The sequence below is a fragment of the Rhagoletis pomonella genome, unplaced genomic scaffold (assembly GCF_013731165.1).
Source record: "Rhagoletis pomonella isolate Grant_MI unplaced genomic scaffold, Rhpom_1.0 Rhpom_scaffold_00006, whole genome shotgun sequence".
NCBI classification, from domain to species: Eukaryota; Metazoa; Arthropoda; class Insecta; order Diptera; family Tephritidae; genus Rhagoletis; species Rhagoletis pomonella.
This window is the reverse complement of record NW_023458560.1, coordinates 79,249,131-79,265,162: the sequence shown is the minus strand read 5'-3', so window position 1 is coordinate 79,265,162 and position 16,032 is coordinate 79,249,131. Positions and strand designations below refer to the sequence as shown.

The following is a 16,032-nucleotide window of genomic DNA, read 5'->3' as shown; positions in this document are numbered from 1 at the left end:
TTTAAATGCAGTGATCTGTTAAAGTAAAATTTTCTGATGCTCATGAAAGGTATGAAGCCGTCGGCATAGGCGAAGACAGCACTGCTTTTACTTGTTGAATAGGAAATTCGAACCTCAACAACCGAAATTTAAAACTACTCCGATATTTACATAAACATTTGCTTTGCGATGTTAGTAAATAAATTTAAATTTATGCAGTGCAATTCTACAGCGATTTTTAAGAAACCCAAGCTTAGCTGTGAGCGCAGAGAGAATAATATACATACATACATAAGTACGTATGTACAAAGGCATAAACATAGTTTGTAGATGTAAATTTTTTATAATGCATGTCGGCATAATCTTTTTATATGTAGCTGCTAAACTTGAACTTGAGTCGGTAGAAATAGCTTGTATAGATGTTCCCCTAGTCAGTTGCTCGCCGGACTTCATCAAAGGTGAACCTACAACCGCTGGCATCCAAATTCGCTAAAATATGCACCGGTATATGAAGAAAAAAAGAAAACTTATAGTAAAAAGTGAAACTGCTAAGAATCTTCGCCAAGCCAACCGCAATGAGGTGCAGTCAATTGGGGTGAAGTAAATTAAAAAATTATTTCATAATCGCGAACAGCGCAGTAAGCAGCGCTCGAAATTCCGATTCGAAATACCCAAACAAAGGCGTGTGCGCGCGCGAAATGTTGCCAGCCACATGTTGCAGCCAGCCACATTTGATACGCTTCAGTGGCTTTGAGCGGCAAGAGTGCGCGCGAATCTTCATCTCAAGCCACTGCGCGGTTGAGTAGATGCTACAATCAAGCGCTAATTCGAAGACAGTCTGCAGCTGGCGCCCGCGAAGAACGAACGTTGTAAAATATTTACCAATTAATTTCGCATTATTTGCGCTCAAGTCGAGATTGAAAACGCAAGTTATAGGACGCACACGCACCCCGCCGCGCACCGAGCATTGCCGCCGCCTGATATACGATCGGAACGGAAATTATTTGCCTTTGTGCGTCATGCCAAGCGCTGATAAGAGAGTGAACTCGAATAGCCAGCACTTTCGTTTATCAGTAACGTGAATTTACAATGTATATATTAATAAAATAATACGACAAAAACAACAACAACGCCATTTGTGTGAAACCATTTATTAGGTGCTACATACCTATATTGGTCAGTGTCACGCTCTGTGGGGCCAAACGCCTAGCCAGCCAACAGCGCATTCGACGCGTAATCGCCCAAGAGTGAAGTTGTGAAAAATACTGGGAGCCTATTTTTTGAGTTTATTTCGTTTGTTTCAAAAGTGAAATATTTTTACTTTTTAGCGGTAATATCTATTGAATAACACGCGCGTACTCCAAGCACCCAGTGCAGACCAACGTAAAACGCAACGCGTCGAGCCCCCTTTTGTTGGACGCGCACAAAATTTTCAAGCTGATAAACTACGACCACAACAAGCCACACACACACACACACACACACACACACACACACAGCTCAAACACAATAACTACTCTTCTTGTTTGCTTGATCGAGTCTTGATCTCGTGCTGCGCGCGCTCAGTTTACTTTTGTACGTCGCGCCGTCCGCAACATGTCACGCGTGCAGCATCTTGTGTTTACTCTCCTTGCGGTCAGCGCCTGCTCTCTACCGCACATCGCAGCCCAGTCGGGTCTGTGGTCATTGAGTTTGGGCCCTACTTCGCTCTTCAATATACCGGAACTTGGTCGTTCCTTTTTGAAATCGGTTGGTGTAGGTCCCGAAAATCTATTAAATACAGTGGATTTTCATTCGCGCGTGGATCCAAATGTGTTAGAGGATTCGCATTTGACAACGGTAATGAGAAAATTGTGGCATCTGCATTGTGTATATTGCGAATATTGTGATTGAGTGTGTTTCTCTTTACGAATTTCAAACAGCCGGAGTTAATAAACAAATACGGATTTCCCTCTGAAATACATCACACCATCACAGATGATGGTTACATTTTGGAGTTGCATCGCATCGTTAGGAAAGACGCCACACCAGTGTTGCTAATGCATGGATTATTGGATTCGTCAGCGACATGGGTGATGATGGGGCCCGATAAGGGATTAGGTAAGTTGTGTCTACGTAAAAATATTATATTTATTGTAGGATGTACTGGGTGACCAAAATGAATGGAGCCAAGGTGTTATGTACTCTAACGTAAAGAAAACTATAGATCTTTAAGTGCAATCAACTTCTCGGAGCAGTGTTTTAGTTGTTAGTGGCAAATACGGGAAATAAGTTAAGGTTTCAATAAGCCAAGCGAAAGAACATTTGGTTTTTTTTTAACACTCCTCGTCACATTGTCATAAAGGCTATTGAGTGATTAAATGAGCTCGGATATGAATCTGACCACGCGGGAAGTGGAGAAATCTCTAACTTTTTTAAGACCAAGAAATCGTTACTAACCCCAGTCTCACGAAACCCCCAATGGTGGTATTTTTTGCGATTTTACCGAATAATACAATGATACAAGTCCTTTCAAACGTTCCTAGCCAATCGTACTTCGCAAATGATTTGATCCTTTTGGGTGTGGAAAATGGGTGTTGTTGTCAAAACTGGTAGAACAACCCAAATACTTAATCCTGCGTTTACGTCTTCGAAATCATTTTGAATGATCATCTAAAAAAAAACATATTTTAGTTGAATGTCGAAATTACGCTTACTTCAAGCGCACGTTAGCGACGCCCTGTTACCCGCAGGGAGTCGAAGACGGCGATAACGATGTTTAACCTCTCTCTCTCTCTGCGGCTCTGCGTAGGCAGACTAATAAGCTCAGGCGGTCATTGTATGGTTTAAGGGCCAGTTTCTCAATGACTGGTTAACCGTAACTGCAGGTTAAACATCGTTATCGACTCCATAGCACGCAAAGGGGACTCGTTAACAATGTTTAACCTATAATTAGTGTTTACCAGACATTGAGAAACTGGTCCTAATACCTCTTCTGTCGCAATAAGTTTGATATCTAGGGCTCCATATAATGAACGCATATTCTAAAATTGCTCTGACTAAAGGGGTAAAGAGTGTTTTGGTGACTTAAGGATCATTGTACTACTTAGCCCATCGTTTAAAGAATACAAACATCCCACCCCGTTCATTGTTACTCCTAAATCAATGAAAAATGCAAGCTTCTCTGAAATCGATAGTGGATACAGATAATGCCGTACAAAATTATTTTTGTCGTTGTTGTTGGACCTCAGATGTTAAGCCTCCATTATTTACACGGCCCAACGGTTCCTGAAGAACATTTATCGGAAACTTGACATAAGTTCCAGCCAATTTAGCTTCCATTTACATTTATTGACAATTTTCGGAGAGGTGCGAGCTTTTTCAGGTAAACCTGGGGTTCAATGCAGTCTGATCTGGTACTCGAGGAGCTATCTCCTTTCAATTTGCCATTCCGCTGTGTTAAGTAAATACAGTTGTTAGTCATATCGGGATTACATATATTTACTGAATGAAAACTAAGGAACTTAAATCAAAGCCCTCTTCTGACTTTCTACTCGATTATAAGAGGTTAGAACTATAAATAAAAGAACTTATTTCTACGGCCTACATATGTATAACATTACATGATTTTGTAATAGGCCGATGTCTGTACATTATAGATTTTAAAGAAAAATTAATTAGGGGGGTCTTTATTAGAGCAATAGAAGCCAAATCTAAAATTGTTTAGCATATTTGTCTGTCTATCTGTCTGTCTGTCTATATGTCTGTATGTTTGTACGCGCATCACTCGAAAACTAACCCAATAAACATTCGGCTTGGTTTACAATTCGAAAATGATTGGAAAACCAATCTTTTTTCGAGTCTCACCTTCGATAACGAATGTGAAATAGGTTAGTATTCGATTCGAGAACTAGGCCATTCTCCAGCAAAACGGAACCTTCGTTATCCAATGAATTTTTCTTTCGTTAAGAATTCGATATCCAGCCCATTATCGAATTGGAATTTTAATGAGAGGGAGTGATTTTCTTATATTTCCCTTCAAGAATGAACTGGATTTCACTCTTGTTCGCTCTTGTTACTATGGTTTCCATATTTTTTCGAACCCATCTCGAGTGTATTTCCAATATACTAGGAACGTTGGAAAACTAAGGTTGGTTATGAGTTGGTTCTCTGTTCGATATTCGTATTGGATATCGATGGTCATTTTCGAACGTGCGCCAAAATGTTTATTGGGGATACATACATGGAGTTAAATGAAGTTTTCTCCGATGTAATCCTAGAGAGGTCTAACTTAAAATATGCAAAGAAAAAAATCAGAGAGTTGCAAGCCTTTTTGAAAATTGCACTTTAAGTAAATTGATAAGATGAAGTAAATATTTGAATATGGCTGCCAAAAAAAAGAGGTTTGAGATGGCTTACAGCCGAAAATATTTTTGTCGAAGGTTGCCACCTGTTTGAAAACTGTAATTCAATTTAATTGATAAGATAAATTGAATATTGCAATATGGGCATCAAACTGAAGAGATTTAGGAAAAATTACAGCAGCATATATTTTTGAGTAGGGTTGCCACCTGTTTGAAAAACTGTATTCTATTAAATTGATAAATAAATGACATATTACAAAACGTGTATCAAACAGCACAAAAATACAATTAGGGCGCAGTGAATCACGCCGGGTATTTGCTAGTTAGTACTAAAAAATGGGAACAATGTTAAGGTTTTAAAGCCACCACTTAACTAATCGCGATTCAAATACGTACGCATACAAGTATATATAATGGGACCGGCATTGACAAGAGATGGGACAAGATAAATCGAAAGAAAATCCAAATTTTTAATTCATGCTTATTTCAGCCGTTTGAGGCATATTTCCCCGCCTTAATAGTGCTTCATTGTTTTATTTTTTCCCACGCACTAAAAACTTCAGCTAATGACAATGGCTTTTTTTTAGTCATTAGTTTACATTAATTTTTTATAAAGCGGTTTTTTGTTTAATAATTTTTTTTTTCAATCGAAAAAATGGACTTTTTGAAGGCTTTTAAGCTTCTTTAAAATATTTGCTTAACTCAAATCAGTTATCAATTGTACCCCCACGGTGGAGATTGCACCCATAACTGCTCCTCTTTAATTCAGTAATCGACAACTTCACTACTACTTCTACTACTTTTTATCCATTCCAGCCTATCTCCTCTACAACTCCAGCTATGATGTATGGATGCCGAATGTGCGCGGCAACACCTATTCGCGCAATCACACCAAGTACAGTACGAAACATGCGAAATTCTGGGATTTTACCTTCCATGAAATTGCCAAATATGATTTACCGGCCAGCATTGATTACATACTGGCGCAGACGGGCCAAGAGCGACTACAATACATTGGACACTCACAGGGCACTATGACCTTTTGGATAATGTGCAGCGAGCGTCCAGAGTATAGTGATAAGATTATATCAATGCAGGCATTGGCGCCTATTGCCTATATAAAGCACAGCAAAAGTCCGGTGGTGGATTTTTTGGCTTACTTTCAAGAGCCAATCGGGGTATGTAAATCTATGAATTTTATGATTTCCAATTTTTTCATGAATTATTTATTTTTTATTTCTGCATAGATACTTTTGAAACTTATTGGCGCTCATGAATTCTTACCCAGCACCGAATTCAGGGTAATGTTCAGTCAATTAATCTGCGATGAGGATGTCATTACAATGGAAATTTGTTCAAATATATTATTTTTGATCGTCGGTTTCGATAAATCGGAGGCAAATGAGGTGCGTAGTAGATGAAAAATTGTCCCAATACCCTGTTGTAAATACCAAGTGAAGAAGGTTTTGTTTAGAATCAGGATTTTAGTGGATTTCGTTTCAGCTAATTTATCATTGTTAATGTTGCGATAAATCAACATACAACTGGACTTGTATCTTGCGTAAAAAAACCTGCAGGTCACTGCTTGAAATCGACCCATCTCACTCAGGCACACAGAATTCTCCTCACAGATCTTTAAGACCAGGTTCAGCAGTGTGTACTCCGTGCCCCAAATTAGATGACCTGATAAATGATTGCATCGTAGACCACCAGCGTCTACAGCAAACAAGGAGATCGTATCCACCTCCCACCACAGACCCGTCCTGTGAATTCCATCATCAATGTCCAAGCACCACATGTGGACAAGAGTGCGCTTCAACTACAGCGAGAGACCCGCTTCACTCTATAACAGTTACGGTCTAAACAGCTACCTATCCAGAATCGACCCCAACATCCCCAATGAGCGCCTAGCATGTCGAGATTCCTCACTAGACAACAACTATCTCTTCACATGCCACTCAATCCAACTTAACTAACAACCTTCTCCCTCTGGTCCAACCCCGTCGAAACATCAGCTTTCCTCGTCCAACCGTTATTTAAGCTTGGCGACAACGATTGAAGGACTATCCGATCTGGGGCCAAGTAAGCCGCCCCGTTAGAAAATTTACTTTCCTGGGCGCTAGGCTAATTGAGCTTAACGGCAACTTTTCACTAACTGTAAGAAGGATTATAGTTGCATCTTCTAACTCGCAACTGACTTTTCCCACATAACTTCCACATTTTCTCTTTGCCCTTTGGTCAGTTCACGTCGAGAAAGGAGGATTCATGTCTTCCTGGGATTGGCAACTTGCTTCAACAGCAGCATATCCTAAATCTTTAGTGTGTTCTTTATCTGTTCTTTTTTGGATTGGTCTAATTTTAATATCTGCCTTTGTGTTTTGTTTCGGGTTTCATCTGTCTCTACGCTGAGCTAAATATGAGCTCAGAATTGGCTATGACAGCTTCACCATAGTAATATTAAGATCTAGGCCTTGATTCTGCATTTTCAAATGATAAAAGTGGTAGGGCCTTAAAATTATATCCCAAATCACAATATCTACATACATACATACGTATTTGCCACGGTTTTAAGACCCAGCGGTCTTTCTCTCCGGTTTCAAATAATGTGTTCGAAATTCTTGGCTTGAAAATTTATGTATGTAAATTCTGAGGCGTATTCTTGTTTTTGTACGAATCGAAAATTTTAAATTGTATAGAAAATGATAGGAAAATTTCGTGATTTTCAAATCGTACGAAAACAAGAATATGCCCCTCTATTTCAAATGAAACTAATAAGTCCATTTTCAAAATCTATTCCCCAGACAATGCTGCCTGTTGTCCTCGGCCACTCACCCGCGGGTGCCTCCACCAAGCAAATGCAGCATTACGGCCAACTAAAACGCTCGGGAGAATTCCGCCAATTCGATTACGGTTGGATACGCAACTACTGGATCTACAATCAGATCACACCGCCCAATTATAATTTGAAGAAAGTGCGCAGCAAAGTGGCGCTGCACTACTCACAAAACGATTGGCTGGCGACGCCAATCGATATCGAGGACCTCCACGTGCAGCTACCGAATGTGATCGGTAAATTTCTAGTGAGCTTTCCGAAGTTCAATCATTTGGATTTTGTTTGGGGCGTGGATGCACGTAAGCTGTTGTACGATCGAATTTTGCGGCTGATGAAATTGGTTGAGCGTGGCGACCTTTGAAGCAAAACCGAATTTTCACGAATTTCTATAGCTCTTTAAGGTATCTGTTCGCATAAGTGATATGTACATATATAAATTTTAACTTACATACATCTATATTTAAGTCCTTCTACGTGGGTATTATAGATATTATTTTTACAGTCATGTGTAAAATAATAGGTACACGACATTTTGACCGTCTTGACTAACTATTGTTCTTTTGTTTGTTTAATGTTTGATATTTCTTTTTAAAAATACAGCTTATCTTCTAACAAAAACTGTAAAAGTCTAAATTTAAAATTTTGTAGAAGAAGTAGTAGAAGTAATTTTTAATCAAAAACAAGACTGACTTCAATTTTCATATAAAAGTGTAAGAGTACCGTTAATTTGTTAATGATACAATGATCAGATCTAAGCCAAATTGTTATGGGATTACCTCTGAGGTACCACCTTTCCTCTAAAAAAAGTATTATAGAAATCAGTTAACGTGGTCTAAAGTTATGCGGTAATATACATAAAAAAAATATTCCGACGAATTGATAACCTCCTACTTTTTTGAAGTGGGTTAAAAATTCAACAAAATTTTGCGACAACATAAAACTTTTTATTAAGAAAAATTCTAAATACGCACTTTTATAGCGCATTAAATTCTAGCTTAATAAAGTGTAAATTTCAAGTATCGAAGAATTCGCGTTGATTTTGGATAATTGTTTTTGCCGACAGTGTCACGCATTTACTGCCATAAAATGTATGTTCGACAATTTTTTTTTTAAGAAAGTAAATAACAGCACCATCGACAAAAAAAATTCCAAAAAAAACAACGCGATTTTTTCAAATTTTTCTTAAAATTTTGAAATTAAGACTTAGATGGTTTTTGGTCAGATAATAGGCTGTATTTTTACAAATAAATAATAAACATTAAATCAAGCAAAAGAAAATACCCAAAACCGGTTAAAATGTCGTGTCGCTATTATTTTTCACATGACTGCTTTTATATACATTTGTGTTAGTATCTACTGTATTTGTAGTTGTTGTTATTAAATCAAGTGTATCAAATGCCTAACACCAACAGTGTTAATAAAAAAAAATTTGTTATTTTAAATGAAATTCGAAATGGAAAAGAAGAGCTGAAATCAAAAGCTCTTAAGTGAAGTGGAAATACATATTAAATATTGATTTCCTTCATTTTTGTCTAGAATTCATGAATTAAATATTTCATATAATCGCCTTAGTTTTAGGCAAGCAAAAATAAATGAATGTGTGTTTATAAAATAAAGAATGGTTGATTGAAGAGTGTAAGTGAATTCCATTATTTCTTTGGTCAAAATTTTTGACTATTTACTTATGTATTTACATACATACTTATATTGCGGTTTTCTTATATTAGCTACCCCGGTACAGCTGTCCGTGCATAGCTTTTCAAGCTCAGTTATGGTCTGATTATGGCAACTTAACGTAACTTACGGCTCTCTCTTAAAAATTCTGTTAAATGGGTGTCGCTTTTAATTGAACAGCCGAAACTTAACGTAACTTAAGGCCACGTCGAAATCTGTTTTATTTTGATTTTCTAAGTTTTACGTTCCGTTAAGTTAAGTTAAGTTGCCAAAATCAGGCTTTTAGTCTAGATTTTACTTAACTTAATAAGAATTAGTGAACGATTACACAACACCTCAACTTTAGCTGGAAGCGAGCACATTTTGTTTATTTTAAAATATAATGAAATTAAATTTTAGCTATTTTTTTGTAGAAATATTAACTTATTGTTGTTGTTATTGTTATTGTAGCGGCTACAACAACCCCGCCCAGTTCGGTTAATATCTCAGTTGTTGTCGTCAAGCTCAAGTAACGGAAGCCCTAAGAAGCGTGCAGCCTCAATGGGGTCGGTCCACAGGGACAAAGGCGTTAGCTGCGTCGGGTTTTCCGGGCATACGAAGAGATGTTTCGAGTCGTGGGGTGTCTCTCCGCATGCCGGACACTCATTTGGCACATCCGCGTTTAGTCTGCTCAGGTATGAGTTTAACCTGCTGCAGTAGCCGGAGCGAAGTTGGGCTATTGTGGTGCTAGTCTCCCGAGGCAGATGAAGCTCCGTTTCGTCGATGTCCGGCGGTTGTGCGCCTAGAACGGCATTCACAGGTCTGGAGTCTACATAACTCGAGACTGACTCCTGTATTAATTTATTCACCGTGCTTGGTTTAAGTGACGTCCTGCGGTCATTTATTATTAAGCCAGCTAGGCTTCATTTGATTTGGAATTCATTTGATTGGATACGTAAAAAGACATAATTATCTTCAATTAAATATAATTTTCCTAATTAAATAACTTATTTTCCAATATTGCAATGTGTTAATATCCGCATCCACATTGGCCAATCGAGTTTTTTTTTGCAAACTCTTTGAGCTAAGAAGCCAAACAGTTGATTTGATACATCGTTGCTTTGTCTGCCAAACAAACCGTATTTGGATGCTCATCTTTAAAGGAATTGAAAGTGTTATTTTTGTTGTGAATCCCCGTATAACTGATGTTAATTTTCAAGAAGATGTGAGACGCATCTAATAAAGTTCATAATCGAGTAACTGTTCTGGATTGATAGAAAAGACGCTTTAATATGTATAAAATCAATTAATTGCTAGACAAGGGAGAGAAAAAAAATGAAATGGTCGTATCTATCGATAGAACTATCGTCAGACGGAAACCATCGATAGTCGTTTCGATAGTTTGCCAGCTCACAGGTCTCAATTTTCTTAAAACCGTAACTTAAGACTCTAAAATCTACAGCTTCTTAAGTTTCTTACGGTAAGCTAAGTTTTCACTAACCGCAAACACAAGTTCTCACATAACAGGATGGTCAAAATGTTAAGTTAAGTTTAGTAAATTAAGTCTAGACTAACTGAGGTTTTTGGTAAAAGAACTGGTATTAGAACCCTTTATCACTGAAAGAAATTCGTTGATAACAAACTAGTGCAAACACTATCAGCATTTCCTATAAATATGTATTTAAGGATTTTTGAATGAAAGTTTTGTTTTTCTTATATTTATGTCTCCAGTCGTTGTCGAAGATGTTTTTGAACTTTCTGAATAATAATCGTCCTCGTGCAATACCGGAAACAAATTCAATTTGCAAGCATTCATGCAAAAGCCAAAACTCTCGCCAAAGTACACATACTTATGTACTTTCATACATTCATATATGCCCTTTAGGAAATGGAATCTTAGTTAAATTGTGTTCAATTCATGTACAAGGCGCGTTGCCCGGTTCCGAATCAAAACTGGAATTATTACTTTTTTTGTTTGGTTTTAATTCAAACTTGGTTGGTGAAACGGTGAATTGCTATTGACTTCGAATTTTTATGAGAACTTTATTTCCAAGCGAAAGCTTTTCTCATGGCTTCTGTTGAAAGCGAGAAGGAAACCGGGTAAATTTGAATTTTTTCTTCAAAGTTTTCGCGAGAACCAATTGAAAGCATTGCATTAATTTTCCTAGAGGGTATATTCACACAACCGAAATAACTAACAATACGTAGCTTCCTGCATGTACGGAATTCAGTCTATGAGCTGGCTTAGAATGCGGCTGAAAGCATTATTGTTGTAGGGATGCTTTTGAAATCTTTGATTCTTGGTTATGGTTTTGGTTTGCATTTTGTTGGTATTACATATGTATGTGTAATTGTGAATGTATACTAATATATTTGTCCATGTGGAGAAATCATGTGGTTGGGGCGAATGATTTTGAGAAAGTTTTGAACTTTGTCTTTGAATTGCTGCGTAAGTAGTTAAAGCCTATTATTAAATGATGTAGTAGATATGTATGCAAATATGCAAGAATGCATTTACAATGCTAATGCTGACATTCATAGTTAGACGTTTGTCATGGGTTCGTGCCCTAATAGAGGAAAGTTTGACTTACAAGTTTTCTTCTTATAAAAATTTGTTTAACCCTTTACTACCTACCACAAATTATTGTCACACAACCACCTGTCACCTGTCTGTGGGAGCCTTAAGTAAAAAGCTCACGATTGTAAAATTGAAGAAATGTTTTGTTTTTAATCAAAAGTCTGTTTAGAAACATAGTTGTTAGAAAAAAGACGCATGGAATCAACACAAATTTTTGTTTTATCTCCAATAATTGTCAATATATCCGATTTTAGGTTTACAACAGGACATATGTATGAATATATTTGGAAAACGAGATCCATAAAAAATATAATCCTTACTAATATATTTTAAATCCGAAAGTGAGTTTGTTTGTTTGCTTTGCTTTCACGCTTTAACTAATCAACTGATCATCATGAAATTTTGTACACTGCTGTCATTTAGCCCAACTTAAAATATAGGATAAATTTAATCTCGATTAGACAAGGGGGCGTGTCACTTCCCTACAAACGGAATTTTTCATACTGCATTACTCAGGAAATATTTTGGATATATTACTGGAACTTTGTATGGAGATATATAAAATCATTATTTACTCATGGATGAGGGCTGCCACCCTTTAAAAAATCAAATTTAACTTCAATTAAGGGAGTTATTTATTTCAAAATTATATTAAAAAATGGATTTCAAGAGGCTTAAAAAAGCTCTACTTCGAATAAATTTTGAAAATAGTTGCCACCTGTTTGAAAAGTCAAGTTTAAATTAATTATACGCAAGCTATCTGAAGAATTAAAATATGGCTGCCTAACAAAATATTGTTAAGAAACCGTTAGTTTGAAAGTTTTGAATAATCTTTAAGTCTTTCACAAGGGTTGCCACCTTTTTAAAAATTAAATTCAATTATTTTGAATTAAGTATTACAATTATTTTGAATTAATATTACATGTAAGAGGTTTCCATCTGTTTAAAAACTCAAATTCAGTTCAGGGGATACGTTAATTGAAAAAGTATGACAAAGAAAGTTTTTGTTTGAAAATATTTTGAAGATGGTTAAAAAACTTTTAAACTCCCCGTTTTTAATTGAGTTTTCTGAAATAAATTTTACTCAATAAAGCACGTAGAAATTTCATACACTCTGCGAAGCGGGTGAGGGCGATCTAGTTCAAAAGAAGAACTTAATTTTTTATGTTCAAATATTCACTTGCCGCTTCATGCTTGTCTGAGCTTTCAAACCATCTCCGACGTTAAGTTAAGCGGACAGGCCATGCTGCGGGAAGCTAGGGTTAATGTCGCCGTTTTTCATGATATCCGCAGCACTAGATTTTCTTTGCTGTAATTAAATAATGAACAAGAATAAAAATTGTTCCTTGCCCGAACTGGCTGGTTTAAACTAAGATCAGCCAATCAAATCAAGATCAGCCAGTCGATCGTTTCCGGAAATTCACTCATTCGCCATTAACAACCGGCCTTAAGCTGTTGTACCCAGCCGAATTTACATATCTTTACGTGTACGCCAGAAAGATGTTCCTACTTGTGCTAGTACATATTACTTTTGCGCCACTTCTATGCATACATTGGCGATTTTTGGCAAATTTCCATATAAAACGAAACAAAACAGTGCAACATTTGTTTTCGGCATTGAAGTCTGACAGCCAAACTGTTATGTGGTGTAAGGGGAAAGGGAGCAGCCTTAAGCAAACGAGCACACAAACGCCGCTTATGCGCAAACACATTGTCCTAGTTGACAGCCAGTGATGGGAGCTGCTGTGATAAGAGGATATGCTAATGTGCATCAGCAGAAGCAGTAGCAGCAGCAGCAGCAGCAGCAGCAGTAGCAGCAGCAGCAGCAATTGCAGGAAGATTTTATGCCGGACAAAACACACAGAGTTAAAGAGCAACGGAGGAAAAACGCCGAGAAAAACAAACTAACGGTAAGTGGATAAGGGGCGGTGTGTGAAAAATCAGTGTCCGTTTCGATTTCCAAATATTGGCTGCCTTATCAGATTTTAACTTGTTTTGCTCCACAACTCGCACTCACTCGGCCACTGCAGCCTATAGGCTGACTGTGCCAGCGCGCTGGGCAAACAAATGTATTGTGTGGTTTTAGGGGCGCAGAGCGGCGTACTTGATCACCATGCTGGAATGGCCAAAGCCGCAAACATAACCGCTCGCACAGTCACACGCGCCCCCCTTGGTGCCTACTGTGAGCGCTGCACCTACAAGCTGATGTGACGTGTGGCAAGTGGCATGTTCGCATTGTCATTGAGTGACAGCTCCTCCTTTTTGGTGATTGGAGTACTTTTGCTTGCCTTTGACCCGCTACGAGATTTTCACGCCCCCAGATGCTGTCCCGGTAAGCTGAAATTACATAAACACAGAAATTTTTAATCGGATTTTCGCCTTGTATGCTGTTGCTTTGTGTTACATTTGTAGTACATGTTGCATGCAACAGCCGGCAGCCGGCAGCCACTCAATGACATTCTTAGTGCATTTGATGCATTGATGTTGATTCCTCTGAGTATCCACGTATCGAATAGAACATGAATTCCAACTACATTTCCACATACCTATTTACGTATGTATATGTGCTTACATATGTATGCGTGTAAATGTTTATCTCTCATTTTGATATCCTTTGCCTTGCAGTAGCTCCTGTTTACCTTTACTTAGCCACAATTTTTAATATGTATTCCAATTTTTGGACTTGATTTCCTTTGAAAACTTTTATACACATAAAATACTTCGATTGTGTACACACATACATACACACATACATACATACTTATTTAAATGGTTATGATCGCAGAAGAATTCGTGTTGGTCTAAGATAGCAGGAGTAAAAGCTTTTTAAGGTAATATTTCAATTAACACTTTTAAACTGTTAACTTATTTATATTATTAATGTCATTGTTAATGACTATGATGAATTAAAGATAAATATGTAATTTCTTTTGTTAAATTTTTCTAAAATTTAAGCATTCTTTATTCGATCAATTAACTAACGAAGCTGGAGTTTTAAATGTACTACATAGTATCGCCCAGCTATCGAAATTGGGCCATTTCATTTTTATCACAATTTTTTCATTTGCTTATCATCAACATATTAGGGTCTTTCCCTAACAATCCGGACCGGATCCGGTAATTAGAGAATAAGCGAAAAGTTTGCTCTCAAAAATGGAACATATTTCAGGAGTGCGTGAACGAAAAAAACCACATCTCGTGTCCAGAATTTGAGAAACAGCTGATTCGCGTTGTTTTTGCCACTTAAATGCAAACTCTTGGAAATTGAATTTTGGTTTCACAAATTTGGTTTTAACTATATAAAAATTGAAAAGGCATTCACTATTCCTTAAAAGCACCAAGTAAATGCAGGAAACATATAAACACGAAACAGCTGATATGCACTTTGACACTTTATCCATTTTTACCCGGAGAAAGAGTCCGGACTGTTTCGGGCAGGAAGAAGAAGGCACTTACGATCCAATGCGTCCCAATTTCGCTCTCTATTACCCATTTTGTTGAGTACGGGAATGATATCTGGGCTGTTTTGGGCACCCGCGGGATCCCGCGTTACGTACGGGAAAGAACCTATTGTCGACTGAGTGGAATATCGACCTATCTCGGCAGAAGTTTGGAAACGCCCTATCTCAGAAAATGGCGTTCTCGAACCATTTGCTGAGTTAGAGTATTCTTCAACTAAATTCTGAGATAAAGCGTTCTTCAATAAAATTATGAGACAGGGCGTTCTTGAAAAAAATGCTGGTATAGAGCATTTTAGAATCCGCAGCTGAGATAGGTCCATCTTTCACCCAACCGTCGATATAGTCTCTGTATTTTCTGGTTAAAAACATTGGAGTAAGTGGTTCTCAATTGATTGACTATTATATATATACATTGGTAGATTCTTAAGGTTGAATGTGTCATATATGTATTGTCATCTTTTTCATTGAACCACGATCCTTACATACGAAATTAAATTGTTCTTATGAAAAAAAGGATTTCATGTGGGGCTGATATTAAGTAACATTCTCATCAATTCGAACCCGTTTGTAGCCGAATCGTGTGATGGAAAAATATTGGGTTTTAGCTTTAACCCAATCTTAAGAAATAATTTTTTAACATTTGTCAATTCAATTTCCAATTGAGTTTGCAATAGGCCACAATAAAACTAAAATTTTTTACAAATGTTTGCCGATCGTGTGAAACTGCCTTAACCCTTTCTATAAAAAGGTACCTATATATAATGGTTTCGATCAGAGAAGAACGAACTCTGATGGCAGGCAAATGATGGGATATCTATCGACACTGATGGTTTAAAGATGAACCAATAACCAGTGCCGGTGTCTACTCGGACGAACTGCATATCAAGCAGTATTTTCGTCTGACAAGCGACTGCGAATTCATCCAAACTGAGGCTTATGCTATAGAGAAGCGAATACGGTTCCAGCCCGAATACCCACTATCTTCGAACGAGGAAAAGCTGCCGCCGCACAGTGGACGAACGTCATATAAAATGTGGCTAAAAGTAGTAGATGTGCTCAGATTTTGCTGAAAGGAGTAAATAAATATGAAAAATGGTAGAATGAGGCGGACTGCCACGCCCACTATACTAGGGGGGCGGAAATATTAAATGTTATCCGATTCCAATGAAATTCGGTTTGTAACTT

At 37.5% G+C, this 16,032-nt stretch overlaps 1 protein-coding gene across 1 annotated transcript; it reads left to right on the top strand.

Annotated features, from left to right (window-relative positions):
* The first annotated feature begins 410 nt into the window (after nt 1-410).
* On the top strand, nt 411-7,996 carry LOC118741385 (lipase 3-like). The gene is made up of 5 exons (XM_036473338.1): nt 411-1,818; nt 1,902-2,079; nt 5,139-5,500; nt 5,570-5,728; nt 7,124-7,996. Exons 1-5 carry the CDS (start codon nt 1,576-1,578, stop codon nt 7,514-7,516), a joined length of 1,335 nt encoding a protein of 444 aa, XP_036329231.1. The 5' UTR covers nt 411-1,575; the 3' UTR covers nt 7,517-7,996.
* Nucleotides 7,997-16,032: the final 8,036 nt, after the last annotated feature.

Bases quoted from the DNA above. Each gene is read 5' to 3' on its own strand.
- LOC118741385 (XM_036473338.1), top strand. From the start codon at position 1,576: ATGTCACGCGTGCAGCATCTTGTGTTTACTCTCCTTGCGGTCAGCGCC. The intron at 1,819-1,901 runs GTAATGAGAAAA...AATTTCAAACAG, and splicing joins AGGATTCGCATTTGACAACG to CCGGAGTTAATAAACAAATA. The intron at 5,501-5,569 runs GTATGTAAATCT...ATTTCTGCATAG, and splicing joins ACTTTCAAGAGCCAATCGGG to ATACTTTTGAAACTTATTGG.